Source organism: Ooceraea biroi, chromosome 4, assembly GCF_003672135.1.
Source record: "Ooceraea biroi isolate clonal line C1 chromosome 4, Obir_v5.4, whole genome shotgun sequence".
NCBI classification, from domain to species: Eukaryota; Metazoa; Arthropoda; class Insecta; order Hymenoptera; family Formicidae; genus Ooceraea; species Ooceraea biroi.
Window position 1 is genome coordinate 9,242,613 of NC_039509.1, and position 18,586 is coordinate 9,261,198.

The 18,586-nt window shown below is 36.8% G+C and overlaps 1 protein-coding gene across 1 annotated transcript; it reads left to right on the top strand.

Annotated features, from left to right (window-relative positions):
- Positions 1 to 1,210: 1,210 nt before the first annotated feature.
- On the top strand, positions 1,211 to 18,586 carry LOC105275109 (cytochrome P450 4c3). Its single transcript, XM_011331760.3, has 8 exons — positions 1,211 to 2,072; positions 7,812 to 8,009; positions 14,216 to 14,398; positions 15,303 to 15,372; positions 15,481 to 15,607; positions 15,725 to 15,949; positions 17,735 to 17,897; positions 18,125 to 18,586. The coding sequence occupies exons 1-8, from the start codon at positions 1,865 to 1,867 to the stop codon at positions 18,457 to 18,459; spliced, it is 1,509 nt and encodes a 502-aa protein (XP_011330062.1). The 5' UTR covers positions 1,211 to 1,864; the 3' UTR covers positions 18,460 to 18,586.

Here is an 18,586-nt window from a genome sequence, read left to right on the forward strand (position 1 = left end):
TCATTTGATATTATTCCGCTCATATGAATAATGGCATGCATAAGCGAGTTTAAAAAAGTTGAGTCGATAAAATCAGTCTTCATAAGACTGATCAAGTCTTTTTTCGAAATGTGCGTGCAAACATTCAACACGAAGGATTACATGATGAGTCAGCTGTGTCTCGCGAATAACGGAATAGAAAAGCGAGATGGACGAGATGAATCCGCGATAGAACACATCCGCATTCATGTACGATATTCCGTGAAAAGCTACACTTAATCTTTCCAATAATCTACTGGCATATCGTGATGATAAGATCAGAATAGATAAGTAAATACGGTCTTACAATACATCACGTGCGATTCTACATCCGTTTCTTCCGATATTTAAGAAACGATATTTCGTGATTAATACATGCGATAATCAAATAACACCGCGACACCATGGAAAGCATTTCTATTCCCTGGTATAAATAAAATTTCGGACAAAAGTCTAGTAATTATTATCTTTCAATATACTACTCTCAACGTAAAGCCTTGTGTCCACGATGCTAGAAATTGATGGGTCACAGATCTTGCCGAAAAATGTGTGGCCAAACTTGCAGCTTTTTCAAGGCGGGGGGGGGGGCAAATGCCTGATCTTGTCCTCCCCCCCTCCTGCGGACGCCCAGGATTGGATCACTGGAGAGGTGTTATGAGAATCCGCAAGGTGCCCTGGGAAAGGAAAGAACTTATCACCGTCCACGTGATACTCGTGTGTACCCCGTGTGCACGCATGCCGGTACGGATATGGGGCGTTTCTCGCGCGCGTAATCAAATTGATATCACCGCTGTGATTCGCGGTCGTTTCAATGCCGATTGATTGCGACAGCGGTGGAGTGTAACAAGTCCCTCTCTCTGTGTCATCCCCCTCTTTGTTCCCTCTCTTTCCACAGCACGTGGGAATCTGCCTGTATGAACTTAAACGAAGCCGAGACCTGAGACCGCTGCGCGGGATCATGCAATGATAGAGCGAACGCAAGAGAGGGCAAGAGACGGTGTGACAACGGAGGGGTATACGTGTTCTCTCGCTCCTCTGCATTTCTGTCCGCCACTCACACAAAAAAGAACCTCCATGTACGGATAGGACGTACACATAGGCATCTTATGTATATATCATATTGGCGGAGCAGCTAGCCACTACCCACTGATACAGTAACACTAGGCATTCCCGGTGGTATAAAAGGGCGACACTTTCGTACGGTCACGCATTACCAATCTGAAGGAGTCATCGCGAGGGTGGGCACGTAAAAGCGCGCAAGTCCGACTCGTACGGGGTTGAAGTACAGGCGCTCTCTTTTTTCCTTCACGATTCTTCGTTAGTTGATTGTTTCACTCTCGCGATTTTTCATTATTCGATTGTTTGTTGTTTCATCGCTCGATTTTCGCGTTCTCTTCTACGAAAAGAAGATCTCCGTTTCCGATCACAAGCTACCTCTATCGCTTCTTGATTCTTGCAAAAGGTGAGAGTCGCGCACGATCTAAGATCCTCATTCTACGCGATCGCAGAGTCGGGTGACTACTGGACGCTAAGATCGAATCTCGCGAAATATCTCGCAATCTCGCGACTCGCTCGCACTCGACGGTCCGTGAAGCAAGTGCCCGCGAAAATAAGATTACTACCAATTGCGCACTTGACGACGCATCTGATCTTCGATTTCATCTCGAGGAATCCCGGTGTGATTTAATAAATCTGTTCGGGCTTTTCGCAAACACACGAGAAACCAAAAGATCCCGAGACGCGATCTAATTGTAAGATCGAAAAGACGTAAAAGATCTTACACTGCACGCTGTCCTTGTTCGACGTGGGTAAAAAATTGGAGACAGTGATTCCGAAAGCACCGATTATGTCGACCGAGAACTTCGAGAACTCGATGGTGGAGCGGCCCTGGGTGACTACTAAACTACAGCAATTGCTATTCTTGTGCACGATGATCGCCTTGATAACTAAGGTGATCGAAAAAACGAGGTTCTTGCACGCTCTGAGGAAGATACCCTACCCAACGGCGTTACCCATAATCGGCAACGCGTATCAGCTCAACTGTACGCCCGAAGGTAAATCCTTGCACATTTTATTATATTGTTGAAGATGCATGTGAAAAAGCACTGTCAACTTGGTCGATGTATTATAGCTTTCTCTCTCTAATAAAAGAAGAGTAGGGTGATCGTATATAAATAATCTAGAACGATGTTCATTCCTCACTCTTTCTTACACCTACACCTTACTACTCTTCTTTTATTAGAGAGAGAATGCTATACTACATCTGCTTTCTATCCTTTTCTAACTGGAGCCTTATTCTTGAAACGAGGACCCTAGATCCTTGCATTCGATATAGCATATGATATCGTATATTCATTGCCAAGTAGAGAACACGCTCGGTCTATTCTTACTATGACTATGTATATAACGTAATAATTCACTGATCATTATTATCATTTAAAAGTTCGACAGAATAACTCACATATTTCGTTCAAATATTAAAAAAAACTATTTTGAATAATAATGACTAATCATTACCAAATAAAGATTGTTACGTTAGAGTACTCTCAATTTTTCACCACAAAGTCCACGTTAAGTTTTCAAATTAAGTTGTAAGTGTGTCTTGGGCCCAGTTCCACAATTTACTTTAACCGGAGTTTAACTCGTTAATGAAGAATTCATATTGTGTCCGATGTCCGATGTATGATGTTCAATCCCATAGGAGAGTTTATTTTCTACACGAGAGATTCTACACGCATTGTAAAATAAGTTGTGGAACTGGGCCTTTGTCATTTAGCATGTACACTCGCGCTCATAATTAAGGACCGGGTGTAAATCCTTGTTGATTAAAATTTCCGAACGTACGCCATATTGTGCATCGTTCCTTTGCACAAACATATAATAATAATGCAAATCAATTTGGGAAAACGAAGACACTTTTCCTCTTTTTAATATAACAATTTTGCATTTCAAAAAACGATGTCTCCCGCAACAAACGAGTGCAATTGAACATAATTGCGGTGGATCGATGGATCAATATGGCGCCGTGAGTATTTCCGGCGAGTACTTTTGCACACCGGGTCCGAATTGGCAAACCCGTTCCCGAGGTAACATGACGACCTTGGTACTTAAAAAAATTCGCACGGGTAATTCTGCACCGACACGCGCGAGCTGCACCGGATTGAGGGCAGACACGTGCTGGCCAATGCCCGCTTTAACACATGATTGGTGCGACTGCGGTCGCGGCCAGATAAGGTGATAGGTGCGCGGATCGGACCAAGTATAATTGACGATCAGTTTTCTTCATTCATTCGTGCGTGCACCTGTACGCAACGAATAAAAATAATTTCTGTTCGTATACATATTATAATTAGGAATGCAAGAATACATGAGATCACTCGTGGATCTCCAAGTACTTTCGATGATTCTACTGGAAGTTTCCAACGAAGTCAAGTTATTTCGAAATCTACTTAATCGTTACGTAATTTCGGCTGGTAGTTTTGGGCTTATCGGAAATTACATAATCGTCGGAAAGTTGACGACGAAGTACGCTCGGTTTGCAATATCGTATGGAGATTCAGGAGATATGGATAATTGGGGTACGCGAATAGTTTTCGCAATAAATCAATTAAATTATGAAATTACGAAATTTTTCGTGAAGAGTCTTTTATTATAGGAAAATAGTACATAGATGATTTAATTTTCAGAGTAACTGTATAGAGTGAGTCATTTAATTTTACAACGCTTGAATAGGTATTAAAATTTTTACTGCTAAAGAGAGTCATTCAATGATTATCATTAGAGCTCTGTGACAGGCCTTATTTATAGCTTTAAAACATGCACATAGAATATATAATATAGTATCTAGTAAATCGTTTGTACACACACAGTAAAAAGATAGTTTGCGCCACAATTGTTAGATAAATACCGCGTATACACATTTTCTTTATTAATTCGCAATTATTCACAATGATATGCAAATTTTTTTAGAAATCACTTGGTCTCTTTGAAGTATATTAATTATATAATATGATTAAATTATTATTGTCTCATATTATACTCAATCAAAAAATTTTATATTTAAAGTGTTCAGAAATGGTTTGAGCGATATTTCGCAATGTTTTATCGAGTCATTATAGATATAATATTAGGTCGTATAAGTTCTTGCCGATTTTGCAATTTTAGATATAATATTAGGTGCATAAGTTCTTGCCAATTTTGCAACTTCTTTTTTATTGAAAAAAATAAAAAACATAATAGCATAAATTGAAATGATACAGCATAAATCAATCAAAGTATTATTTCCATTGTTTTCTGATTTTTTTCCCATCTTTCCGACAACATGCGAATACCACATTGAAAGGAGTCATCTTTTGAGGCAATCCAACAACTCATTGGCAAGAACTTACTGCACTAATTTAATATTTTTATCAAATATAAATCTTTCTTTTAGCAACAAATTCTCTTTAATAATTAGAAATCAACATTTTGTTTCATTTTGCTTCATTTGGCCATCAAAATGATAAAATCAAAAGTAGCGATATGAATAACGACGTTGCGCAAGTTTCACGCATGCACGCAGTAGAAGTAGAAGGGAAGTAGGACAAAAAAATGAAAAAAAGAAAAGATTAATCCGTAGAGGATTTGGTCCATCAATGATTTCTGGTCCTCCACACGTGCAAAGAGATGAAGACAAAAAAGACGAATAAGGGAGTCGAGGTTACTCAAGCGGTCTTGAATGGCGACGCGTAATCGCACGCGATTTAGCACGGCTTACATACCAGCACCCTCCTCGCCTCCGTGAGAAAATAAAAAAGAGAAAGCACCTCGGCGACAAGGTTTCGCATAGAAAAATGAGACAAGCACCCGTGAAAAATTCCTTGCGGCTGAACTAATCGGATATCGTCATCTGTTAAAGAAAGCAGAGTAGATACTTCGGTGCTTGTACTGCTTAATATCACGCCCTATGATAGCGCGGTTACTCTAAAATACAGCAACGGGACATTACAAATCGCCGGCGGAGTAATGATACTTTATACAAAAACACGTTTGTTGGAAAATGGATTATATTGTCTAGCAGAAAGAGAGAGAGAGAGAGGGAGAGAGAGACGAAGTTAACATGATATATTTGAGATCATTTAACAATCAGCTAAGGATTCTTCTTAAAAATTGATTCCAATCAATGATCTTTTGATTTTACGTCGATCTCACTTGTTGCTTTAAAAGATTAATTAGATTAGATTTAAAAACACAGACTTTTCGTTTGTAATAGGAAAACTTCCAAGAGTTAAGCTCTCTTGTTCTGTCTCTTGTTCTACCTCCTATCTCTCTTCCTCTTTCTCATTCAGAGAAATTCACTTAAAACCTCTGTCGATTGTATCGGTTCATCCTTTTCTCTATGACACTTGAGTGCCTACTTCTAGACAAATCACATAAATCTCATTTCGATATCCACTGAACAAATATTAACGAAATGAGGTGCGTCCTCGTGCTGAAAATGTTAAACTTCCTTACGCTACACGAAGCTACTCGCACAAATAAGATGCATAATACATTTCACAGCATTATGTCACATTTATGTTTACATCTAAATTCTCATGTCTCGTTTTTGGGTGGATCAGGAAAAGAAGAAGGGCACCATTGAGAAGATAACCTGACGCATGCGACATAAAATAGGCCGACAAAAGTCCTACGCCGTTCGAAGGACGCCTCTAGTTTCAGATTGCATCTCTCTCTCTCTCTCTCTCTCTCTCTCTCTCTTCCGCTCTCTTTCTCTCCCGCTCTCTCTCTCTCCCGCTCTCTCTCTCTCTCCCGCTCTCTCTCTCTCTCTCTCTCCTGCTCTCTCTCTCCCCCTCTCCCTCTCCCTCTCCCTCTCCCTCTCCCTCTCCCTCTCTCTCTCCCCCTGTGGGTGTGGGTGTGGGTGTGTGGGTGGATGTGTGTGGGTGTATGGGTAGGTAGGTAGGTGGGTGTGGGTGTGGGTGTGGGTGTGTGTGGGTGTGGGTGTGTGAGGGTGTGGGTGTGGGTGTGGGTGTGGGTGTGGGTGTGGGTGTGGGTGTGGGTGTGGGTGTGGTGTGGGTGTGGGTGTGTGTGGGTGTGGGTGTGTGTGTGTGTGTGTGGTGTGTGTGTGTGTGTGTGTGTGTGATCCCTCTTTTCTATTTCTCCGTATCCGCATTTCTTGTATCCTGCGTCTCCCGGCTGACTTTCTATCTTCTTCTTCAAAAAAAACGTTCCATCTCATTCAAATGGTTCCAACAGTCATGTATTGATATTGTTTTAATTTTCTTTTAAGAAAGAGTAAACATGTCACAAGAGACTTGAAATTGTTTAAATTAATAGCTTGTTTTTGCAAATAAATTATTGTTTGTAACTTTTCATTTAAATTCCTTTTTTGCTTTTATTTTTTCTCTTTATTATTTGTCCGCATTTATTCATTAATATTTCAATCTGGTTTCATTTATGTTATTTTTTTCTTGCATTATCCTTTCCTTTTCTTCGTTAATCTTTTCTACACACGTTTTGTTCATTAAACATCTTAACGCATTTCTCATTCCGATAAGACTTGTTTCAAATTAATATTTCTCGCTCTCGTTGTTTCTTTTCCTCTCTTTGTCTATTTTTTTCTCTCTTCTTCTTATGTTTCATCGTTACATCCACGTTTTTTTCTTCTTCATTTCTATTCTCCTTTTCGCACAGACTATAATTTACGAGACATAGAACAAAACCTAGAGCAGTGATGACAGCGCAGTGATGGTGCGAAATGATTATTGATTGGATACAGTAAATACCGAGGATCTATTTTTGCACGCTGCAGAAGTCGATGACTGCGAAAGTAGCTTGCGAGGACGATCTCTTGTGGATGCGACGATCTGCGATAGATTTTCTTCTGCGAAGGAAAACGTCGAACGGCTTTCTAGTTCTATACTTCTAAAAGTCTGAAAATTAAAAAAAGAAATTAAAAACCGCACGCGATGTATTCGCGCTTTTATGCTTTTATCGAAGACAATTTATAGCTCTTGCTTTTTTTTAAATCTTTTGATGAATCTCCTAATTTTATTGGGACCCTTTGACTTCCATTCTTTAATCTTCCAATATAAAAATGTATATTATAAATATTACTAACGATAATAATATAATAAAATAAGTCTCGATAAAGCGTAGTAAGATAGGAAGATTAGTAGTGTCATCAGAGTCATCCTCCGACAGATTAATTTCAATATGATTCTCCCAAAAGTAGGATCGCACATGAGTCAATGAACGCGCGTTACAGAATAACGGTTTGGATGTATAAAAAATCGACAAAATAAGAAAAATAAGAGTTTGTCCGCGGTTTTCATTCTTTGATAGATAACGTCAATGCGCGTCGCCGAGAAGTCAAAAAAGTCGGAGAGCAAGGAAGATGATTATTACAAATCTTGGAAAACCTACTTCCGGACTGCGAAGTCGGTGACAATACACAACAGAGATATACGAATTATGTTGACAGGAATAAAAATATCGCGTAGAAATGTACATGCAATAGAATCTTGCGACTGAATTATTCTTCGATAAATGTTCCAGTACTAGGTAGCAAAATCCGACTCTTCGAAGTTCGACTTCAGCGATACACTAAAATGACTTGTATTTTACAGAACGCGACGTGTTTGAAAATAATGTAATAAAAAATCTGAAGCAATTGTGGATTTCCACTAATAAAAAAAAACTTATCAATTGATTCTCCCGACAACGAACAAATCTGAGAGTCTTTTATGTATTAATGAAAATAAAAAGTTTACATACTTGTGTCTAATATTCGTACGACGATTTGGCTGTTCCAGAATTCTTCCAGAAGATGATACAGTGGTCTAAAGAATTCGGCAACATTTTCCTAGTCTGGGTCGCTTCGCGACCCTTCATCTTCCTCTACACAGTCGAGGCGGTGAAGCCCTTGCTTAAAAGCACCACACATACCAATAAGAGTCTTGAGTATGAATATCTAAAACCTTGGCTAGGTATTGGCCTAGTGACCAACAATGGTAAGTGATGGTACATAAACTCGTGAAAACAGCATGTTGCAACTACAATAAATAAAGATTAATTGTAAAAATATACTGAAAGAAGGTGTAGAAGTATCCCATACAGCACGCAAAGATTGCATATACAGGGTGTCCCGGGTTTTAACCGACAAACTGCGGGAGCATATTCTACTAGTGGAAATAAGAAAAAATTCTTATATCGAGTTTGCTTAGAAATGCTTTATTACAAAGTTATAAACCAATATTGAAAAGAAATATGAGATAAGTAACAACGGAACATAGTGTAGAATTTGGAAGGTCGAAGATGTTTATGTTATGTGTATTCACATGTATTCATGTTCACTATGTTGAAACGATTCAGTATGATTGTTACTTTCACAACAGTAGCTGTTAGATTTCAATCGTCGTGTGAACTAGCAATTACTATCAGAATGCCAAAAGTATTTTCAAATGAGGAATACACTGATATTCATTTCGTGTACGGATTCTGTGACGGAAATGCATGAGCTGTCGTACGAGAGTATCAACGTAGATTTCCTAACAGGAGAGTAACCAGATAGTTCTATGGTTAGGAATACCCATTTGCAATTACGTAATTTGGGTTCATTTCGACCTATGAATGAATATGATGATGTTCGTTCAGCTCTAAGCACCGACGATTTTTATTTATGGGGAACTTTAAAAAATAAAGTTTACAGTACAGAAGTAATCTCGCTTGAAGATTTAAAGCAACGAATTACTGATTCAGTTACTGAGATGCAACAAAATTTTCAGGAATGTCGTACTGTAACAAATTCTGTACTACGTCGATGTCTAGCTTGTATCGATGTGCAAGGACAACATTTTGAAATGCGTCACTAAATCATTGCGTAGATAATTTTTATTTTTGTGAAAAAATCCGTTGTTACTTATCTCATATTTCTTTTCAATATTGGTTTATAACTTTGTAATAAAGCATTTCTAAGCAAACTCGATATAAGAATTTTTTCTTATTTCCACTAGTAGAATATGCTCCCGCAGTTTGTCGGTTAAAACCCGGGACACCCTGTATATTGCAGGAATCTTCCACCGCAACGTAGCAACATTGCAAATTCACTGCGAAATGTTTCTGCAGCATTGCTATGGGATTGCAGGAATGTGAAAATGTCCGCTTTTCGGAACATTGCAACGAAACGTCATAATAATATTGCAATGTAATGAATTTGTAATAATTATAATTATTCATTATTATATACTTTAAATATTTGTATTTATATAACTTCAATATTTTTATTTATTAACATACATAGACACTTATATGTAATATAACAATAGTAATAAAAAATGAAATAAACATTTTCTCTATTTTTGTTATAAAAAAGTAACTGTTCTTTATAAAAAAAAACTTAAAAATCCTCTTCTTGAGATATTATTTTTCTTTTAATTAAATAATTGAATCTTCTTCGTTTTTGTTTGTATGTTGCCTGTAAAAATAAAATAGGAATTAAAATTCATATATTAGCATAAAATTACATAAAAATATACATACTGCAAGTATGTATAGAATTATATGTAAAATGACATACTTTGATCTCTCAATCCTAACCGGAGCTTGAGCAAGCCACTTGGAAATGCATTCAGCAATTTCTGCATCAGTGGCATGATTGTGTATTTCACGAACAGCTTCTATAACAGAAAAAGTTATTAAAAATATTACAACTATTAATATGCATTTTTCTAATGAATTTCCATAATTTTGAGGTTATAGTGATATAAACCGTGAGATAGGCAAATAGAGTGATTCTCTATTATAATTAATTAATAGATACAAGATTTTAACAGCACACAAGTGCTATAATTAGACAAAATATTATAAAAAAGTACTTACCTTTTTCTTTTACGTAACTACTTTCTTTTAGAATGATGCTCGCGTCGTACAACCACCATGTTCTTTAGATAGTCGAAAGAGATAAACACCGCATGCGCATATTACCGAGCTCAGATTCTGGTCATCACACATCATTGGTCGAATAGATTTGGACGAATCTCGTTAGGATAGGAAGACTCCAATGTTTAATAAAATGAATTATAATTAATAGTAATTAATTACAAATTTTGATTGTGCAATGTTTCCGAAATATTAATGTCATGTTGCTACAAGTGTGCTACAAGTATTTTGCGGATATATATCTCTGCAATGTCTTTGTACTGTTGCATTGCAATTTGCAACGTTGCAACGTTGCTGCAATGTTGGTGCAAGCTTCTGTGCTGTATGGGATTAATAACGCTTCGAACTGCAGCAATATTATCGCGATTGGCATTAGCAGCAGAATAATAATGGCACAAAGTGCATTTAGAAGTGCATGCGGATTCAATAAATAATGCATAATGAAATATTGAATTTATATCTTTGATATGTGTTTGTATCTTCAAGTAGCTTCAATAAGTAGTTCCAAGTAGCTACTAGTAAGAATATAGCTACTAGTATTAGTAGCTATTAGTAGTAAGAATATTAACAGAATATTGCGTTAATAGTCTGTCAAATATTTATAAAAATAATTTATAAATGCAAAGTAATGATTATGTAGATGTATCCTTAAGTTGATCCCGTGGAACTCTTTTTAAATATTCAAAATCGGGACATCTCTGTATTGGAAATAAATTAAGAATATCGCTCGACGCGGAATTCCAATAAGTGATATAATTTATATAATTTGTATAATTTGTATAATTTACTTAGATGTAGATTTGATTAGATATAATGAATGACACAAAGAAGCAAGCATGGACACTGAAATGCCAAGATTTTACTATAAGTTTTAGATCAAGAGACACGGCAGTGTCTCGCGCCAAGTATATGCGCAGCGAGACCGACCGTGTACTGTTACGCGAAGCGACGCTTTCGCAGACACTCAGATTATTAGATCTCAATAACCGCTGAACGGATCAAGTTCAGAGTAGGCTCAATGGATAGCTTGGGGTCGAATTATGTAATAAACGTGTTTTTATTTTTCTTCTACGTGCCCTACGAGCGGAGATATGGTGATGCAAAGTCTGAAATTGGCAAATTTCACTTAAGAAACGTCGTCATTATTATCGTCGTTTGTGCAGTTCGTTTTTTTAAACTAGATGGCAGCAGCTAATATCAGTTTTCTCGCGTGCGCCAGAGATGCGAGATAGCATGTACGGATGTACGACGCGGGCTGCGGTCCAGTTGATGCTTCAGATGCTTCAAAGAAAAGGGATAAAAAATGTTCTGAAACACTTGAAGCTGCAACATCACGTCGACGACGACGATGACGTCGTTGCACCACGTCGACAACGAAGACGAAGACGAAGACGAAGACGAAGACGACGACGACGACGACGACGACGACGACGAATCGCAGTGGTCATGTATTCTTGTAAATTTGTACAATATCTTGATTTGTATTGTATCTTATATCTTCATGATTTTCAATAATGACTCGCAAATGATTTTGTGTCTCTTATAGGTAGGACAGGACGTTTTAACGTGATTCGGGCACGCCAAGTACTTCAATGTCGTCATGCGATAAGAGAGTATGCATGGAAAACGTTTGAGTAACATACTCAAACTGCTTCTAGATACTTGGCTAGTTAATTATTTATTTCATATTTAGTTTTGAGTTTTGACGAGTTAGGAGTTTTTATGTACTTGGCGTATATACTTTTTCTTTTTTTAAAAAGGTTTTTTAGGGATCTCACTCTTTTTTGTAAATTTTTAAAATTTGGTTATATTTTAGTTTTACATTCTCTTGAACATATAATTAGTATTACATAATTTCTTTTTATATGTTTTATTATCAATTATTCGTCTTCGTCTTCGTCTTCGTCTTCGTCGTTGTCGTCGTCGTCGATGTGGTGCAACGTCGTCGTCGTTGTTGTCGTCGTCATCGACGTGGTGCAACGTCATCGTCGTCGTCGTCGATGATGTTGCTTGCAATTTATGTCTTTATCGTGAAATAAAACATTTCCTATGTATCACATTTTTTATAGTATTTGCGATTTATATCTTTATCGTAAAATAAAACATTTCCCATATATTATTAAAATCATTTTTAATTCATAATAAATTAAATCATGCATATGTGAACAGCAGCTTGAGGGACAAAATCGCTTTGCATGTATATTTGCGAACATACGTACGTGAGTCTGAACCAGAATACGGAAAACGGAACGTCACGATTTTAACGTACGATTATAATATCTCAGGATTGACTGCACCAATCTTATTCGAATTGGTCGCGATCGAAAGCTCGCATTCACATTTTATTATACAAGTGCCGTTAGATTTTTGATTACGGCTTTAATTCCTGAGATATTTTAATCATAAGTTGATATGACCTGTCAAATGGCATGAATTGCAGATAAGCTACTTGGTAGCGCGCGACGTTTATGCAATGAAATTAGTAACATTCGATATATTGATTATATGCGGCTATTTACTTTTTTATGTACTTGGCGTCGCGACGCTACCGCGTCGCTTGATATCATTACAATTCAATTATTTCTAATTTTTTATTATTTATTATATATTATATATTATTATATAAATTATTATACAGGGTGTACAGTACATAGTGTTATTCCTTATAAACAGTTGAGTCGAAAAGTTCTGAACTATTTTGTTCTACAATGAAAGAGATATTCTTAAGTACATTCCAACTAATCAGCGCTGTCCTTTATAGCGCGTATACACGATGACACCTAGAGCGGACACTTATATCTAGATTAGTGTCATTACAGGTACAATTTTCTTTAGCAACACGGTCTCAAGCGCTGTACACACGTCGACACTTAATGTATACACTTCGATCTAGACACAAAAGTGTCGTCGTGTATACGCGCTATTAGAAGTATATACATTTCTGAGGCGCGTGCCTGATAATATGCATGAGTGCACACTATCGAGTGCGCGACTGAGACATGTATACTTCTAAAAAACGGCTGATTAGCTGAAATTTACTTAAGAATATTTCTTTCATTAAGCATCGCAAAATAAAATAGTTCAGAACTTTTCGATTCAACTTTCCATAAGGAATAACGCTATGTACTTAGTGGACGTGGATAAAAATACCTTGTGTATTATAGATAAAATAAAAAATCGCACTTGCGCGATGTGTCCCATGATGTGTCACAATGTGAAGCGAAAACGAGAAAGTTTCGATTTTGATATTGTTTCAATTGCACGAGTTGTCCGCATCCGAAGTGTTTCTATCTCGATTCAATCACAGAATTTGTATGACTTGTTTTGTCCGAACAATGATTGAAAAACAGTGATTGCAACATTGTAAGTTTGATTTGGATACATATATGTGTAGATTCGAAGATGTTCTTCTTATTTCAATTTCAATAGGCCCCAATAATTCAAGTCTTGTCAACGAATATATGAATATGAGCACTTGCGCGATGTATCCCGACTATACTACAATGTATTGCTTATATATACCTAAAGCAACGAGAAAAAAAGATTACATTTACGATATGACAAATATGATATTATCAAGTCAGTGTAGAACGAACAGTTCTATACTAACTTATCTCAGTGTAGAACAAACAGTTCTATATTGACTTGATAAATATCAAGAGATATCATCAATTTGATATCACTCAAATAATATCAATTGAATCGATCTAGTTTTCGCCTCTTTATTAAGAGCAAAATGAAAAAGATCATTAACTTGCAAAACATGTTCATCAAGATGATAATTATGCGATCTTATCGTGAAAAAAAGAAGAAAAAAAGAAATAAATTATCCCAATTGCCGTCAATGATTTCGTGCTGTGCCTAAAAAATTCATTGATATGAGCGAAATAATAAAAATTCAACAAACAAGACTTCGTGCGACATATCGATTACTTTATAAGATATTTTCGAAATTGACAGATATGGATTAATTATCTCATTTGTTGTTTGTTGTTGAACCGCACATTTCTCTTAAGTACGGGTCATCCTTTCATTTGTTCCGCAAGTGCGTATGTCCACTTAATGCACGATTACAAAGTAACAGTCTGGAATCTCCAGATTCGAACCGTGGACTTATGCTGCTTTATGCATTTGTCTTATCACAGTATGCATTTTTTACTGACTGATGCCTGAATCGCCGACCTCTCGCTTCCGATTTTAACGCGAAGGCAATAGCACGTTGATTCAACATTCACGAATGGGGATAAATGATTGATATTAATATATCCCTCATTGCCAGGTTTAAAATGGTACGTCCGCAGGAAGCTGTTGACACCAAGTTTTCACAGCGGTCTCAACGATGCGTACCTGAAGATCATAAAAAAGCAGTCCGCTATCCTCATTTCCTGTCTCCACAAAGAAGTGGGCAAATGCTTCGACGTCGTACCTTATGCGAAACGTGCCGCACTCGATATGATATGTGGTAAATATGTAATAATATAATTCTGAATCAACTTTTAACACTAAAAATGAATCAGAATTCGCTCGTGCAAGTGGAAACAACCGTATTATTTTTAACTTAACGTTTTTTGATGAGTCAAGTCCGAGAGGTATGTATGAGAATATTGCATGATCGTTCTCATATTGCATGATCGTTCTCATATTGCATGATCAAATAACGTGTGTTGTTTGGTGTTATGTCTCAGTAACTCGAAATCGGAATTTGCTGGTATAAGTGGCAACAACCGTATTATTTTTAACTTAACGTTTTCGCATGAGTCAAGTCGTTTCGTTGTTCATCACGAGAATGTCACGTTCACTTTAACGTGGACAAATTGAGAATTCTCACATTGCATGATCAAATGGCATGTGTTATTCAGTGTTACGTCTCATTGTTAGTAACTTGAAACGTGGGCATCTCACGGCCGCTAAGTAAAGAAGATTATTAATCGCATTATGCTGTAGAGTAGAAAAGTTTTTCCGTCTTGATCATCTTTTAGTAATGATTTAACCTAAAAGAGTTCACAATTGTATGACTTTTCTCTATATTTCACAACGTTACATCACGGGTGAGAAAAAGGTTCAATACAGAGTTATAATTGTTTATAGCGACTTGATTACTGCGTAACTATGACCACTTGCAATTATTGAATTACTCAAATAAAGAAGATTATTAATCGCATTATGCTGTAGGGAGAAAGGATCAATCTGGATCACCTTCTAGTAATGATTCAACCTAGTTGGTGTTCGAAATTGTAAACCTTTTCCCTATATTTCACAACGTTACATTACGGATGAGAAAAATGTTCAATACAGAGTTATAGTTTCGAGTTACTAACAATGAAACGTAACACTGACTATAATTGTTTTTACCGATTGTATTGCAGAAACCTCAATGGGCTATTACGTCAACGCCCAAACCAATTTGAACAACGAATATGTTAAAGCTGTGGACAGGTAAGTGTCGTTCAAAATCGTTTTTATTTACTCTTCTGATGTGATTTTGCACGATCTATGGTGCGTACAGACCGATCGTTGAAAGAAAGACTATTTTCGGTTTATCAGGATAGCTTCTATTGTGCAAATGCGCTTTACCAACGTGTGGGTGTCCTGGAACCCGATCTTTAAATTAACTAAGGCGGGTAAGGAACACGATCGATCATTGAATATAATTCACAGTTTGGTAAACAAGGTAATGTAACGTTGCATGATCATCGTAAATGAATAGATTTGGAATCGTGATCACATTGTTTGCGATTTCACTACGATTACATGTGCAAACCCAAATGTAAAAGTACCTCGTTCATAGGTGATCGCTGAAAGGAAACGGCAACGCAACGGTAACTCCAACAGACCGTCGAAAAAACGGCAGGCGCTGCTTGATTTGTTGCTAGATATTTCACAAAATGGTACTGTTCTCACGGATAAAGACATTCGTGAAGAAGTGAATACTTTCATGTATGCTGGTCACGATACCACAGCGACCAGCATATCTTGGGCGCTGTACGTGCTAGGACGGCATCCTGAATATCAGGTATGTTTATTCACGTTGCATTGCATAGTTTGAGCAGCGTTAGAGTCTACTATAAATTTCAATCATCTGAAAGAAGTTGTTAAAATGTTCGGTAAATATATACAATAACGGACCCAGCCCCGATAACCTTGACCGTGACATATATTATAGAAGTCACCCTCCTGAGTGACCTTCAAAAGGTTTTAGCCGTCGCTCGTTATTTATTAAAAAGTTATTAACAAAAAAAGTTTAATTATTTCCCACGAATTTTTAACTGTCCACGTGAAGCATGAACATGATATTGACATATATTACAAAGGTCACCTTCCCGAATAATCCGCACTAGGTTTTAGTCGTCGATTGTTGTTTATGAAAAAGTTATTAACAAAAGAAATTTCGAAAATATAGTAGTTATTTTGAATATTGAAAGATATAAACGACGAATATGTATATGACCGAAGAAAGGAAAGTCATTTAAAGCAGTGAATTGTTAATACATAGAATAGTTTCTTTTAATATAAGTACAAAGTATTCTTCACTTTAATCAAAAGCACAAACAGTTAAATACAAAGCATTCTCTGCTTTAACCTAACCTAACCTAATCTAACCTGGTTAGGTTATATTTTCCGAAACTGGAGCTCCGGACACATATGCTCGTTTTCAGCCCGCTTCGTGGAGGGCGGAGGGAGGGGCCTTGCCCCTCCCCCCGCCGGGGCCAGTGTAACAGATTTCACCGTGCAGATTTTGATCACCTGGTACACGCCACGGATCCCGGTGGGGGGAGGGGCAAAGCCCCTTCCCCCGCTCTCCTGCGAAGCGGACTGAAAACGAGCGTATGTGTCCGGGGCTCCAGTTTCAGAAAATATGACCTAACCCAAACCTATTTCTGATTTAAAGCTAAAATTCCATCAAATATACTCTTTCGTAAACGTATATGCCCGAGAAAACATGGACCTATGTGATCATATATGATCATACATAATTGGCTATATATAATAAAATCCGAAAATTTAATTTAATTTTATATGATGATACATAATAATGTCAAAAAATTGGCGCGATATGATTTTATATTTTATACTACAATCATATTTGATTAGATCTCATTATAGTTGTATATGTATGAAGAGATCCGATAAACATATCTTATATTATTTGATCATATATAATAATATGTAAAATTTTGTTTGATATGATTATATCTGTATACAATCATATTCAGCTAGATCTGATTACACATAAAACCAGATCTGTTCAAACATGATTACATTAAGATAAGATCATATCGCGCCAAAATTCGGACATCACTATACAAAATAATATAAAATTTTATATGCCATCAGATCTTTTTGGATCTTATTATGTATATTTACATCTGACCATATTATATCCATTTTTTCTCGGGTGGTATCGTAAAATTATGCTTTATTCATTAAACATTTTTGTTAATAACTTTTTACCAAACAACGAGCGAAGGGTGAAACCTAGTGCGGGTTATTCAGGAAGGTCACCTTTGTAATATATGTCAAACTCAAGTCCTTGCTTCGCGTGGACAGTTGAAAATTCGTGCAAAATTATTAAACTTCTTTTGTTAATAACTTTTTAATAACCAACGAGCGACGGCTAAAACCTCTTGAAGGTCACTCAGGGAGGTGACCTCTACAATATATGTCAAGGTCAAGGTCATTGAGGCTGGGTCCGTTATTGTATATATTTACCAAATGTTCAGAAATACTCACTTGCCGACTTTTGACGAAAAATATGTTTTCACACTAATGTGGTATTAAACTTTACTCTCTTCTTTAGGAAAAGATACTGAACGAATACGATGAAATAATTGGCACAGATGAAATAACAACAGAAAATATAAATAAATTAATATGGCTTGATGCTTGCATCAAGGAGCAGTGGAGGCTTTATCCTGTGGTCCCGCTCATCGCGAGACAAATATATGAGCCCATTGAAATACGTAAGCATCTCGTGCAATATGAAATCTTTGCATTTTGCCGAAAAATAGATATATTATTAGTTTTGCATTGGCAATCATCGACTCCCTCATTCGTGCAACTGCGTCCGCTCTTGATTGCCATGAATCTATACTTCAAGATTATCAAAATATTATCATCGTACATTATCGTAGTTCAACATCCATAGAATAATCCTTCATACAATAAAAGGTATTTCTTTTGTTTATAGTGGGCATCCAAGTTCCTCGTGGTTCTACAGTGCTGATTAACTCGTATCTGTTACATCGGGATGCTCGCTTCTTTCCCGAACCGCACGTTTATCGACCAGAGCGATTTTTGCCAAACAGCGCGAAAATACCGCCCTTCGCTTTCATTCCATTCAGCGCCGGATCGCGGAATTGCATTGGCTGGAAATTTGCGACCATGTTCATAAAAGTTGCCGTTGTGTCTGTATTAAAATCCTTCAACATAGAAGCTATCGAGAAAGAGGATGATCTGCGATTCAAATCCGAGTTAGTATTGATCAATACTAATGGAATTCAGCTCAAACTAATGCCGCGATGAAACATAATTAATGATGAAAACACTATGTGATGCTTTAGTATAAAATTTATTAAATAACTTTTATACTAAAAAAACATTTTTTATACTAAATTAATACTAAAAAATATTTTTTATAGTAAATTGTATA